General features: G+C 37.7%; 1 protein-coding gene across 2 annotated transcripts in view; it reads right to left on the reverse strand.

The window, feature by feature from the left end:
• Positions 1-2,528: 2,528 nt before the first annotated feature.
• Positions 2,529-14,962, reverse strand: part of LOC137435269 (sodium/calcium exchanger 1-like) — a 418,886-nt gene continuing 406,452 nt past the window's right edge. For both annotated transcript variants that reach the window (XM_068128905.2, XM_068128896.2), the window contains 2 exons: positions 9,435-9,707; positions 2,529-3,849 (listed from right to left, as the gene is read on the reverse strand). In XM_068128905.2, the coding sequence (XP_067985006.1) occupies positions 3,473-3,849; positions 9,435-9,707 (650 nt within the window). In that variant the 3' untranslated portion in view covers positions 2,529-3,472. The remainder of the gene's footprint in view (positions 3,850-9,434; positions 9,708-14,962) is intronic.

Consider the following 14,962-nt stretch of genomic DNA (forward strand, 5'->3'; position numbering starts at 1 on the left):
TATCTAGGGCAGTAAACATTTTTGTTTGCTGAAATAAAGAAAGAGAAAAACAGTAACAATGTCAAATAATTTGATTCAAAATTCAAAGTTTGACATCACATATGTGTTGAGAATTATTTTCTTGGAAAAAAAAAATGCAGCGTAACACGTTGGATGCCACCACCAGTGCAATTTGAACCAAGCACATACATTTTATAGGTCCTTCCTGCTGTTTTCTGTGGCAATTTCAAGCTGTTTTACTGAGCCTGTGAACACATTAAAATTATTAGTTGTTTTGAGATGGTTCTTGGGAGCAATCCTCATAAAATGTATGCAAAATGCCGGAATTTACAAGGTTCACCCTCCTTTTTTTTTTCTCGATGTTCTTATTCTCATCTCAAAATTCGTAAAAGACCGCCATTCTTTTTCCACCACTTTTCCTGTGGGTTTAAAAAGGATAAAACCTTTGGCTATCCAAAACTGCATAAAACAGAACTGCCAATCACTACATCACCCTACAGCTGGGTCGACCCATACGGTCCAACTCGCCCAGGAGTGTCAACCACAAATACTTGTTTCTGGGAACTTGGCAGTCATCAGTATAGAGCAGATGTCTTGTGACCCACTACATTAAAATAATCTTGTTAGTTTGTTGTCTCTTCTCAGTTATATTCATCAGGCTGGTTTGTCTTGTGAATAAAAGGTCATCCAGTGGTCATTGCAATTTGATGTTACACACACATATACATATATATATATATAATCGGGAGATTAAATCAGACGCGGACGTAGCTTCAAGACGTCGATCTTTAATTTTCGACAAGCTTTCGACCAACAAAGGTCTTCTTCTTAGTCGTCCCCAAGTTCAGCGGAAGATGTCCTGAAGACCGTCCTGAAGCTACGTCCGCGTCTGATTTAATCTCCCGATTATTTATTTAATGCAAATGAGACGCCCTGTTCGTACTGTGGAGTTTCTACTATTTCTCACAGCTATATATATATATATATATATATATATATATATATATATATACTAATGAAATACATTTCATCGAGTAAACAAAACATTACACATGGATAACAAGACATGGATTAACCTTGCATACATGTGTACCTTTATATTGTTTATACATTCACAAAACCTTTGATGTGATAATAGTGGTTGGAAAAGGATAAAAGGAAGATAAAATGTCAGGTTGGGGGTTATTGGTAAACCTACCTCCCACCAGATACCTGCCCCTCTACCCCTATGCCAAACAGAATGGGAGAAAATAAATAAATAAATAAATGGCATGACTCATCATTCCTGAAATCTTGTAACATCAAATGCTGGTTTCATGTTAGATAAGGACGCAAATAAATATACAATTAAAGTAATCACATCTGATTGAATCAAATGGGATTAACAGAGCTTGTTTTATTGAATGCACTAATGCAGATTCACGTACGATTGCCAGCTTAGAGCAAATGGAAAAGGAATGAGAGAAAGTGGCTGTTGTACTAGGGCTGGGGTTGTATCTATGTAGAGAAAGCTTGTCCTCAAAGGTCAGCAACATCACGAAAAAAAATAACAGAATGGAAGACAAAATAAAAAACACCATTCCAGCTCAAGGTACTGGAAGCATAAACCCATCTGCCAGTACTGGTTGTTGGTGGATATTAAATATCCTAGGGTGTCTTTCATGAAGAGGAGATGAGTTATTGCTGGCACCCTGTCCAAATTACAAATACCTGTCCAAAGTGCGTAACAATTCCAAAGTGGCCAGTTCTTGTGTCTCCCTTGACACCAGCTAACACTGCTTGATTTCGGGCTGCAGACAGTTATTCCTTACACATGACATGCTATTGTAGAGTGTGGTTGCTGCCTGGGCAGCAGCTCCTACATACTTTATAAACAAATTCACGTTCCCAGGTTGATCGCATATCACATGTGAACGGCCATCCGTCTTCGGTTCCGAAGGGCAATCATGACTGTACGCACATCTCAGGACAAAGCAGTATATCGTTTGTTTTTAGGTAAAGTATGGGGAGAAAGTTGAACATTCACACAAAGTAAGACCAATTAGTCTCTCAACACCAATATCCTCTTAACCTATTTTGATACACCTTGTCAAAAACTAAAATGTCTTTGGTTTGAAAATGCTCCTGCTCAACATACAGACAAACCTGTATGCATTTCATAAATAACTAATATAATTAATTATATGAATCACGAACACATAATAAGCACATACGAATTATAAACAGAATATACAAAATGACATATACACTTCATATATAATTTGTATGCACAATTAATATGGCTCATATTACACATACATTTCATATATGATTCATATATTACACTATTCAAATATGAATCATACATTTAATATGTACGTTTCGTAAGAGCAAGGTCAATATTTTGAATCATGATGTCTATCTACATATTACTTAAGGTCATACTCCAATCCCCCTCAGTATATCTCATACATTCTCTTTCCCTTCCCTTTCCTTTCCCCTTATTATCTCCTCCAAGTACTCTTTTTTTTTTTTCTTCCTCTTCTCTTCAACTCCACCACCTTCCATTTTCTCACTGAATATTGTCCTTTCCTTTGTTCCTCCCCCTCCCAATTTCACTGCTTCTTACACAATCCCTTGGGTATGTAATAGTTGGATGACCCCTAACGATTTAGGTGAGTTGTATTTCATAGCATGCTGAAAGTCAGTCTCTCTGTCTGATGAATCATTGAATAACTGCATGTAGCAAGCAGATTATAACTCCCTGTAATATGTTGTAGCTTTACAGGTGGAAGAATGACTTATACCTTGCATTAATGTAATATGTCAAAGTACATTTTCTTATGAAATATCAAAGACCAAGACCGAATCAAAGAACACGAATAAAGTATTTGCATTCCTTAGTTGTTCTTTTAACACAGACTTTTGTCACAAAAGTCTGAAAAAAACGTAGAAATTGTTGGTGGAATCCAGATGTAACAGTGCAAGCCATTTTTATACTTGCTGTATACAGGCTGTCATAATCAGAAGAAATTTGTTGACCATTATGAAATGTCAGAAAACAACAAAAAATATCAACATGCTGCAACGGCGGGACATGTGAAACGTAGAAATAATTTATAACTTATTCTCTAATGCCAAAATATTCATCATTTCTCAGCAAAATATACAACGAAGTGCAACGTCAAAAGCATGACAGGTTAAAAGAATAGAAATGTCTCTGAGAAAAAATTCGAATAAACTCTGCAGCGTACGACGTTTGGTGTCAAAATAAAAATGCAAACAAATGCAGCTCTCCTCCACCCGTATTTGGCAATGAAAAAGTTATCAAAACGATCCCCCGTATCATTTTCTTCATGGACAGCTAATTGCATTCATCCGAGCAAAGATCCAATGTTCGAGCCTCCATTTCGACGGGCTTACCGGAATACTCCAGTGTCATTTGTTATCACAGAGCAGTCTTGATAGTCGAGGTTCAAAGGGACCTGACATGTCACAAGCTGTCGAAGTGACAGTATGCCGCAAGACTGCTGAACAGGATGTAAATCAGCCACAGGAACACAAAGAAACAGCTGGTGATGATTTTGGGTAAGCGGGGCCCACCGAGCTCCCCGCCAATTTTTGGAATTCGACGGTACATGAGGACGCTGATGTTGATGAAGGCAAATATGGTGAAGAGGGTGACAGAGAAGGCAAGTTTTCCAGGATCCACCCGAAAATACTTTCCCTTGGATTCCCAGTAGATGGCAGCCACAGACCAGGCCACACCGATGCCCAGGAATATGTTGACTGCGTTGCTGCCTGTCACGTTGCCGATGGAGGCGTCCGCATACTGGTCCTGAGCCGCTGCTACCTTGCTAGCAAACAGATCTGTGCATGAACCAGCCAACACAAAGGACATCAGAATTAAAATCCTTCTGCTCACTTAAAATAAAAGACAATGTTAACACTGGCAACAGTTCACAGGGGTCATTTGGTGATCCCATCTGAGTACTTTGACATAGTGTTTCCTTGTACATTTATTGCATTATTCATGTTGAAACACATTAATTGTGTGCAAATGTCATTTTCTGCTTGCAATATATGTATAATCTCCTCCATATGGATTAGACACTTTAGAAAAACATTAATCCCATGTCAAAAAAATAGGGCGTGTCAAAAACGTATTTGTTGGTAAAACGTATTTATCATTAAATGGACGAATATTACTACTACTACTACTACTACTACTACTACTACTACTACTACTACTACTACTACTACTACTACTACTACTACTACTACTACTACTACTACTACTACTACTACTACTACTACTACTACTACTACTACTACTACTACTACTACTACTACTACTACTACTACTACTACTACTACTACTACTACTACTACTACTACTACTACTACTACTACTACTACTACTACTACTACTACTACTACTACTACTACTACTACTACTACTACTACTACTACTACTACTACTACTACTACTACTACTTTAATAGTCCCATTTACAGAGTGTTTCAAAAAGTTTGATACAACTTTGACTTCCTGCCATTTCTTAGTTTTTTGACCTGTACCGTTTTCCTTTTCAGGGTTTGGTGGTGTTATCGTGGTATTTCTATCTCCGTAGCTCAACTATGCCATTGACAGTGGAGCAGAAGACAAAAGTGGTGGCTCTGTTATGTGAGACTAAATCATATGTCCCGGAGGTTCTGCTGGGAATACGACCTCAGAACACGTGATGGACCCACAAATTGTGCCATTCAACGTATTGTGAAACATTTTGAGCACCAGGGTATAGTGCACAACCAGAGCAAGGGCAACAGTGGCAGGCCAGCATCATTAACCAAGAGCCAAGCCAACATCGACGTGCGGGATTCTGCAGTGGACAGTCTCAAGAAGTCCCACCGCCAGCGCTCCCAGGAGCTGGGCATTAAACCAACATCAGTTTTGCATCAACAATAAGGAACTGAAGCTTCTCCCATACATCATATCTATTAGTCATAAACTGAGTCAACATGGCATGAGGAGACTTGATATGTGCAATTGGCTCAGTGACAGGATGGAGTGGTACCCAAACTGGATCAACCTGATGTGGTTCAGTGATGAAGCCCATTTCCACTTGAATGGTGCCACCAACAACCACAACAACATTTTCGGGGGGGCAGGGGGCATTTTGCCTACAGGAAAGTTGGACAGAACTTTGGAATCAGGATCAATGCCTGTCTGAACCGCGGAGGGGCACACATCAAGAACCTCAATTACAAGGATTTTGCGTAAATACCAATTTCAGACCTTGGGCTCTCACTATCTCTAGCAGTGACTTACTGCAATAGCAATCAGTGATAGAAAATACCATGTCTTAAGCTTTCAATAAATGTTTGGTTCACTTTCCTGAGGTTTCTGTTTCTATGCAAATAAACGTTTAAAGTTGTAACACTCTTTTTGAAACACCCTGTATTACACTATCTTGTGCGGTCAGCGATGGGGGAAATATTTTGGCCCAATGTAACTTACAAACCAGCTAGCAGACATTCGACTGAAGCTGATTTTGGCAGGGATTTGGAATTCGTGGCTTATTGACAGTGGAATTAAAGAATTTGACAGCGGAATGACAGTGGAATGACAGCTTTAATAAGCTGTCATTCCACAATTGACAGTGGAATGACAGCTTATTAAAGAATAAGTGAAAAAGAATTCACTTATTCTTTTTTATCTATAAGAGAGAAGCTCATGAAAGAGCAAGGTTAAATTGACAGTGGTGTAACAGCCCACTAACTGTGGGATTTCTTAACGTCCATTAATTGAAGGTAGCAGATGGGACATCCAGTTTAATATATATCTGAAGGACACTTTGTGGGACAACGTCCTGCCTGCGAAGCACCAATAAGACAGTTTATAGTCGGGTCGGGAATCGAACCTCGGTTAGACAGCTCAGAGGTAAGTGCATTACCTCCAAGCCATGCTGTTTTTTTTGTACACAATTTATACTCATGTCCGAGATGTAAATTCATGTGCATGTGGAAAACAGATGCATTCTTCAGAGCAAATTTCTAATTTCAGTCATCGCTTGCTGGCCCTCAATATAAAGTTTGCCTTTGGCTTTATGCTGTAGAAATATTTCAAACATAGGTCACCTGAAATATTAATTTCCATTGGCTGACTGTGACATAAACATCTCTGCCCAATGACTCATAAATTAATGGGTTTAAATAGTTTTCTATTTATCATGCACACAAATGTTACGAAACTTAGATTAGAGTAGGAATTTGGCCAAGATAGCTGCACCCAATGGCGTATTCTTTGCAGTAGGTGCCACATGACTGTCATGTCCGCAAGCATGTGCAGGCAGATAGGATATCTAGCATGACGCCCTTTCCAAAGGAAAGCATATTCTATGATGCAACACAATGGCTTTCTATGCACGATGTTAAAAAATTGCAGTCGCTTATTTCAATCTAGTATTTCCAGTGGGAATTAAGAAAAACAAATGAGATAGTCTTTTTAAAAATAAAACTATATTGACAGAAATTGAATGTATAATGAGATAAAAAATAAAATATATTTTTCAATAAACCATTCATCTTAAACTACACCTAAACAGCTCTAACTGCTATCATTGTGGAGTCAATGTGAAAAAGAAAGTCAATAACTCAGCTTTATAATCGACTAGTTTTGAGGGGGAAAGCAGTTATTTGTTAACACGTGACTTTCAAAATGACGTATGAATGCTAAATGAGGCTTTTTGCACCTGAGCTGTGTGTGTGTTTTTGTGGCTAGGTTCGGCTCACCGGGCACTTTTCGAAATCTGTGATTCAAATAGTCTATTAAACATAATTTTCATCATTTAGCCGAAAGAGTGGCAATTTCGAAATTGTTAACCATAATTGTTCTGTTCCTGAATGCAAATCAGACTCACGGAAATATAGGAATATGATAAATATCCGTGGAGGAGAGGTGTCGGGTTCATACCATTTCCTGTTAGTACATTCTCACATCGGCCATGGATATAATGACAATAACACACACACACACACACACACACACACACACACACACACACACACACACACACACACACACACACACACACACACTTAAACTTTTAGCAATAGATGCAAAAATCTATTTGAAAAATAATTTGTCTTGTATATACTGTGTCTGCCCTTGAACGAAGGAAACAATGTATTTCTAACAGCCCTCACTGCTTCAACAGCCCAACATGATTAATAGTAAATATCATTTTAAACAGCCTGTAGATGCACAAGCCCCAGTTATGTCCTTCCCATCGGTGTTCAGAAGCACATAATCAAGATACACAGTACTGATCTGGTACTGATCTGTCAGGGGTTTATGTAGCACACGACCATCCACTCGAGCCTTCCACTGTCTCACGAGGTCAGGAGTTTGTGCTATGAGTAGGTGCCAATTGAGAAAGTTATCCATGTGTTTTGTCGTGCAGCTGCAAAGCACGTTATCTCAGGCACTTTCCAAGTATTTTTGGCTTCTTTCAGAAGGTTTTGAAGCATTTCAGGTAACAACCCTTATTCCAGATACATAACATTTTATTAATCCCAAACTCTGCAGTTCCCCAGGGTTTCTGCGCATGTGAACCGATCATTTTGGAAAGAATTACATCATTTTGAAAGTCACGTATTGGGAGAATTCTGGTGCATCTGTAAATCATATAGATTAATAGATCCAACAATGAAAACTTGAAACTTCTGCAAATGTGATAAATTTACATAAATAAATTTCAAACTCATTTTGCAATGGACATGAATCTATGCTTTCTTTGCATCAACAATGACCAACATGTCAATTGCCAAAAACACATACTGTACAAAGCAAGAGCAGGAACCATTTATATGTTCTGTGCATGCGTCAAGAAGATTGTGTATTAAGAAAAAATAAGGTTGATAAAAGGAAGAAAAGAAAAATAGGGAGAGGAACAAATGAGGGTAGTGGGGAAGCCAAAAATTCCACCATTGTTTCCTTAGTATGTAATATAGATGGTCCTGCACAAGCCTCACATGTTGAATATGGACTGCTTATTTGATGTGATTAACTAGCAAATGGGACTTTGCAAGCCTCCGCAACCGAAGGCGCTTGTGAACCACGGTTATTGAATTTGTTTGTTGCTACAATAACTTGCGAACCACAGAAGGGATTTCAACCAAATTTGTCAAAAGTATGAACTGCAATACAAAGATGAGCTGATCCAATATTGGGTTCAACAGGTCAAAGGTCACATAAACTTTGAAAATAATTTTGCAGATCAAACCTTGAGTTAGGAGCGTGTGATATTTTCTCTCTTCTACCCATCTATCTTTTATATCTCACACTCTGTCTCATGTGACCTTTAATTGAGATCAAACATACCAGTGCGTTGACATCTAATGTGGGTGGAGGCATATCCGTTGATGCATTTTCATCAAATTATATTTTCTGTTCTTTTCTGATAACTAACATTTTACTCTACTCCACCGCATGCAATATTTAAAATTTTTAATTGAAAAAGTAATAATAATGATAAGGGTGAAAAACAATTACAAACCAGGACTCATAACTGAGTATTTTACAGAGAGCCCTGAAGAGAAACCTTATAATTAACCTCATATTCAGAGTTTGTCATGTCATATAATACTTATGCGAGCTTCCGTGGATCGAGAGCATTCTCATGGTCTCCGGGGATCACACGCATCTCCCAGGAGGTTAAGCAAGCAAGTGAACATTGAAATACTAGCTATTACACTTGCCTTTATTTACTTAATATCATGTCAAATTTCAAACTGAATTATCTACCGTTGTGTATTATTATAGATGGCATGTGCCATGAATGCTCACCACATCAAAAGCTGTGCTAGGATTAATGACTTGTGTGCGTCTGGTGATCATTAGGCTGTTGGAGTTAAGCATCCATGGATCCAGCATTTAAGAGGGAAAATTTTGAAATTATATAGTGAAAGCCTCCAAAGACCCCGTTCCCTTTTCCTTAGTGGGAGGGGGATATGCACACACATATATATATATGTATAGATATTATTTAAAACAAGCAATTGCCTAACTTATCTAAAAGAGCTAAACACAAGCAATCATCACCATTTGCCACCCAGCCTAATGGTTCCAAAGAAAAAGCACTGGCATGGTATAAAAGCACACAACTCCAAAGTTATTTGATCATTTAAAGTGCTGTACCCATTTCACTGCTATCTGGCGAATAGTGATGGCAGAGAACAAAGAATGCAAGCTAGAAGGTACTCCGACATTACCACATGCAAGTCCTGTAGCATGACAGCATAAATCTTAAAAGGTCAATGACGTCTCCCACCTTATCAATTGCTCCTAACTGCAACATAGATTTTAAGATTATGAGGGAAATGGTGATGAGCTTGCTTGTATGCCACTCTTTCAGACTAGTTGGGCAATTCTGATCAATATCAAGGACTAACCAGGAACCGATGTGCCAAGTGCAACAAAGACAACTGCAGTGACTGAGTCTTTGAGACCGACAGTGCAGCCGAAGTGAGAGGCAAGGTCCCCGATGATGGCCGTCAAGAAACCAATGACTAAAATGGAGATGACAAAACAGGCCCAGCCATTCCAATACTCCGTAGGTGGAACGCAGGCAAAAAGCACCTTCCAAAATACTGTGAGGAAGTGCATGATGTAGTCACAACATGAGGGCATTTTCTCCTCGGTGCCATCTTCTTCTTCATCATCCCCTGTACACACAGTAGTTTGTCCATTTCTCTAATAGAATTTCACAATACAATTTCACAATACAATTTCACAATACAATTTCACAATACAATTTCCCCAATATAAATTCACAACACTATTTTGCCATTATAACAATTCACAATACCAATGATATAACTTCAAAATACGATTTCTCCAATATAACATCACAATGCCAACGATATAACAAAACAATACCAACAAAATAACTTCACAATACAATTTCCCCAATATAACTTCACAATGCCATTTCTCCAATATAACTTCACAATGCCATTTCTCCAATATAACTTCACAATGCCATTTCCCCAATATAACTTCACAATGCCATTTCTCCAATATAACTTCACAATGCCATTTCCCCAATATAACGTCACAATACCATTTCTACAATATAACTTCGCAATACCATTTCCCCAATATAACTTCATAATACCATTTCTCCAATATAACTTCACAATACCATTTCCCCAATATAACTTCACAATACCATTTCTACAATATAACTTCGTAATACCATTTCCCCCAATATAACTTCGTAATACCATTTCTACAATATAACTTCATAATACCATTTCTACAATATAACTTCACAATACAATTTCTACAATATAACTTCACAATGCCATTTCTACAATATAACTTCACAATACCATTTCTACAATATAACTTCATAATACCATTTCCCCAATATAACTTCATAATACCATTTCTACAAAATAACTTCACAATACCATTTCCCCAATATAACTTCATAATACCATTTCCCCAATATAGCTTCATTATACCATTTATACAATATAACTTCACAATACCATTTCCCCAATATAGCTTCATTATACCATTTATACAATATAACTTCACAATACCATTTCCCCAATATAACTTCACAATACCATTTCCCCAATATAACTTCATAATACCATTTCTCCAACATAACTTCATAATACCATTTCCCCAACATAACTTCATAATACCATTTCCCCAATATAACTTCATAATACCATTTTCCCAATATAACTTCACAATGCCATTTCCCCAATATAACTTCACAATACCATTTCCCCAATATAACTTCACAATACCATTTCTACAATATAACTTCACAATACCATTTCCCCAATATAACTCCACAATACCATTTCCCCAATATAACTTCACAATACCATTTCCCCAATATAACTTCACAATACCATTTCCCCAATATAACTTCATAATACCATTTCCCCAATATAACTTCATAATACCATTTCCCCAATATAATTTCACAATACCATTTCCCCAATATAGCTTCACAATACCATTTCCCCAATATAACTTCACAATACTATTTCCACAATATAACTTCACAATACCATTTCCCCAATATAACTTCACAATACCATTTCTACAATATAACTTCACAATACCATTTCCCCAATATAACTTCACAATACCATTTCCCCAATATAACTTCACAATACCATTTCCCCAATATAACTTCACAATACCATTTCCCCAATATAACTTCACAATACCATTTCCCCAATATAACTTCCATTTCTACAATATAACTTCACAATACCATTTCCCCAATATAACTTCACAATACCATTTCCCCAATATAACTTCACAATACCATTTCTACAATATAACTTCACAATGCCATTTCTACAATATAACTTCACAATGCCATTTCCCCAATATAACTTCACAATACCATTTCTACAATATAACTTCACAATACCATTTCTACAATATATCTTCACAATACCATTTCTACAATATAACTTCACAATACCATTTCTACAATATAACTTCACAATACTATTTCCCCAATATAACTTCACAATACCATTTCTACAAAATAACTTCACAATACCATTTCTACAATATAACTTCACAATGCCATTTCTACAATATAACTTCACAATGCCATTTCTACAATATAACTTCACAATACCATTTCTACAAAATAACTTCACAATGCCATTTCTACAATATAACTTCACAATGCCATTTCTACAATATAACTTCACAATACCATTTCTACAATATAACTTCATAATACCATTTCCCCAATATAACTTCATAATACCATTTCTACAATATAACTTCACAATACCATTTCTACAATATATCTTCACAATACCATTTCTACAATATAACTTCACAATACCATTTCTACAATATAACTTCACAATGCCATTTCTACAATATAACTTCACAATACCATTTCTACAAAATAACTTCACAATGCCATTTCTACAATATAACTTCACAATGCCATTTCTACAATATAACTTCACAATGCCATTTCTACAATATAACTTCACAATGCCATTTCTACAATATAACTTCACAATTCCATTTCTACAATATAACTTCACAATGCCATTTCTACAATATAACTTCACAATGCCATTTCTACAATATAACTTCACAATGCCATTTCTACAATATAACTTCACAATGCCATTTCCCCAATATAACTTCACAATACCATTTCTACAATATAACTTCACAATACCAACGATAATAAAAGGCTTAATTAGCAGCCAGCAAAAATAATGAGCGACAGGCTTTTCTTTATTCTAGCTGTGACTAACAACTGGTCGATCTCTACTCTCTCCATCTCATGCATTGCCCATTGAGTTGGGGTTGGCATCCCATCGGGCATATATGCTTGGCCCAAATCCTTCACGAATTGGCTGGCCAGGCCTGACATTTGAGTGAAGCTAGCAGGAATTTAGAACTTTGCAAGGATGCTGGCGATTACCCACCTTTCTGTTAGAAGACACTGTGGGATTTGTTATGTCCACGAGCTATTGCTAGCAGATGACACACGCAGCTTAACATCCATCTGAGGGATGATGCACTTTGTGATGAAACACTCTGCCAGCGAAACACCAATCTGACAGTTGGTAGTCTGGTCAAGAATATCAAATCTGACAAGACAGCTCCAAGATAAGTGCACTACTGTGTGTGTGTCATTGATTGTTATCTCCATAATTTGGGTTTTAGAAGGTGGAACGGAGTCCTCCCAGGACTCGAAGTATCCACCCCCGTTTCAGTGAAGAATTGCGATTCATGAATTAAATTGTGAAGTTGTGTTGTTCTGAGAGTTTTGCTCCAAGGGCTCTTTTCAGCATCGTCACTGAGCCCAGTACAGCCTCCAAGTGTAGTTTCTTTGTGGTAATGTTCCCAGGGATGGTTTTTAAGATCTCTGTAAGGTTGTTCTTCATCATTCCCGTTGCCCCAATTATCACTGGTACAATTTCTGTGCTCTTCAGCTTCCAGGATCTTTTCACTTCATTCTTGAGGCCTTGCTATTTGGTCATTTTCTTGATTTCGGCATTATTTAGACCAAATTTACTGGGTACTGAAACCTCAATTAGCAATGCCCTCTTTTCCTTTTTGTCTCTGAGTACTATGTCTGGTTGCAGTGCTTTGTTTTCTATGTTCATGCTAGATGGGAACATCAGGTCATATGTGAGCATTATGTCCTTGTTTTCAATGATTGCTTTTGGTTCATGTTTCTATGAGTTTTGTGGAACTGGGATATTGAAATTTCTGCTGATGTGCCCGTGGATTACTCAACATACCTTTGTTGTGCCTTTGGGTCTCGTTTCACTTTTTTTTTACATCCCAATAGGAGGTCACTCATGCTTTCTGTTTCTACCTAGCAGAACCTACACTTTTCCGATTGACTCAGTCCTGCCATCCTTTTGAAGCCATTGGTGTCGTGTCCTTGGTCTTGGGCATTAATAATGATACATTCTCTGTCGCAGTTGAGCTGACCTCTTCTTAGCTATTCCTTTGATCCTTCTTTGTCTATCCCCAATCTGTCCAACTCTTTTTTACATTTCCCTGCTCTTTTGTCTTTCTCCCAGTTGTAACTACGTACATATCTGCTGATATTTAATCTTGTAGTTTTCTTTTGTCTTTTTGAAATCGTTGGCGCTGTATTTGTTGCTGTTTTGGTGTGGTGCATGACATCTTCTAATCACACCTGTTTTTGGAAGTTTTTTGCAAGATAAATGAGAGATACCTTTTCTGGCTTGTTGTGTTCATGCTTGTACACAAATTATACTCAGTAGTCTGTTGAGCTTTTCACGTACTCTGCTAATCCTACAGTCGTCGCTCTGTGCACTTGATCAAGTTACATCAGGCGGCACTTCCTTCTATCCTTGGCAGGTACATTCTTGGAATGCACTGATTTTTGTAGAACATTTTGTGGGTAGTGAGGAGTTTCCTTGTTTTGATTTCCAGCTTTTTGATATACGCTTGTGGCCAGTTTACTATTCCAAAGCTGTACTGGAACACTGGTACTGCTAGTTAGCTTATGGCTTTGATTTTGTTTCTTGGAGTGAGATATGCTTTCAAGATCAGCCTCGTTCTATGCAGGTATTCTTTGGTAATCGTTTTGTGCATTTTTCTTATGACAAATTTGGTCACCCCTTTTTACTCCAAGGTATTTATTTGTAAGATGCTTCGTTGTCTCGCTCCTGTATTGTTCTTTCGAGGTCGATTTTTATGTTGTCTGTTCTTGTTGGTCTGCCTTGCATGAATGTGCACTTGGCACACTTATCTAGGTCAAATTCCAGTTGGATGTCATCGGAGAACCGTTTCACGAATTTCAGTTGTTCCGCAAATCTTTCGTCGTTCGGTGCAAAGAGTTTTAAATCATCAATGTGCAGTAGATGTGTCACCTTTCTTGTTTCTTTTTGATGCTCTTTTATTGGATGTTAGCATGTATCCGTGTCCTCATTAATGAGGTTATCTAATGGGTCCAGGGCCAGGCAAAACAGGAGGAGGAGTAGGGGGTGGGGGGGGGGGGGGGGGGGGGGAGAGGCTGTCTCCTTGGAAGTTCCTGCATCATATCTTTACTCTTGGTATTTCAATCTTTCCTTCTGACTGCTGCAGGACTAGTGTGGTATTCCATAGATCCATGGCTTTCTTAATCAGCTTGATTATTTGCGGAGTTATCTTGTACATTTGCATGCACTTTATCACCCATGAATGTGTGACACTGTCGAAAGGTTTTTATCGTCTATCCATGCTGTGGACAATTTCGTTCCTCTCATATTACAATTTTCAAGTATGGCCTTGTTTAGTAGTAGGTGTTCTATTGTACCGTAACATCCTCTCTTGCATACCTTCTGTTTTGCCTCTAGGCCTCCTTGTTGTGTGTTAGGTGGTGGTACATTGTTTCTGTGATGATTCCTGTTTAAAGTTTGTATGTTGTTGGTAGACAAGT

The sequence above is a fragment of the Myxine glutinosa genome, chromosome 1 (assembly GCF_964187855.1).
Source record: "Myxine glutinosa chromosome 1, kmMyxGlut1.1, whole genome shotgun sequence".
Classification (NCBI taxonomy): Eukaryota; Metazoa; Chordata; class Myxini; order Myxiniformes; family Myxinidae; genus Myxine; species Myxine glutinosa.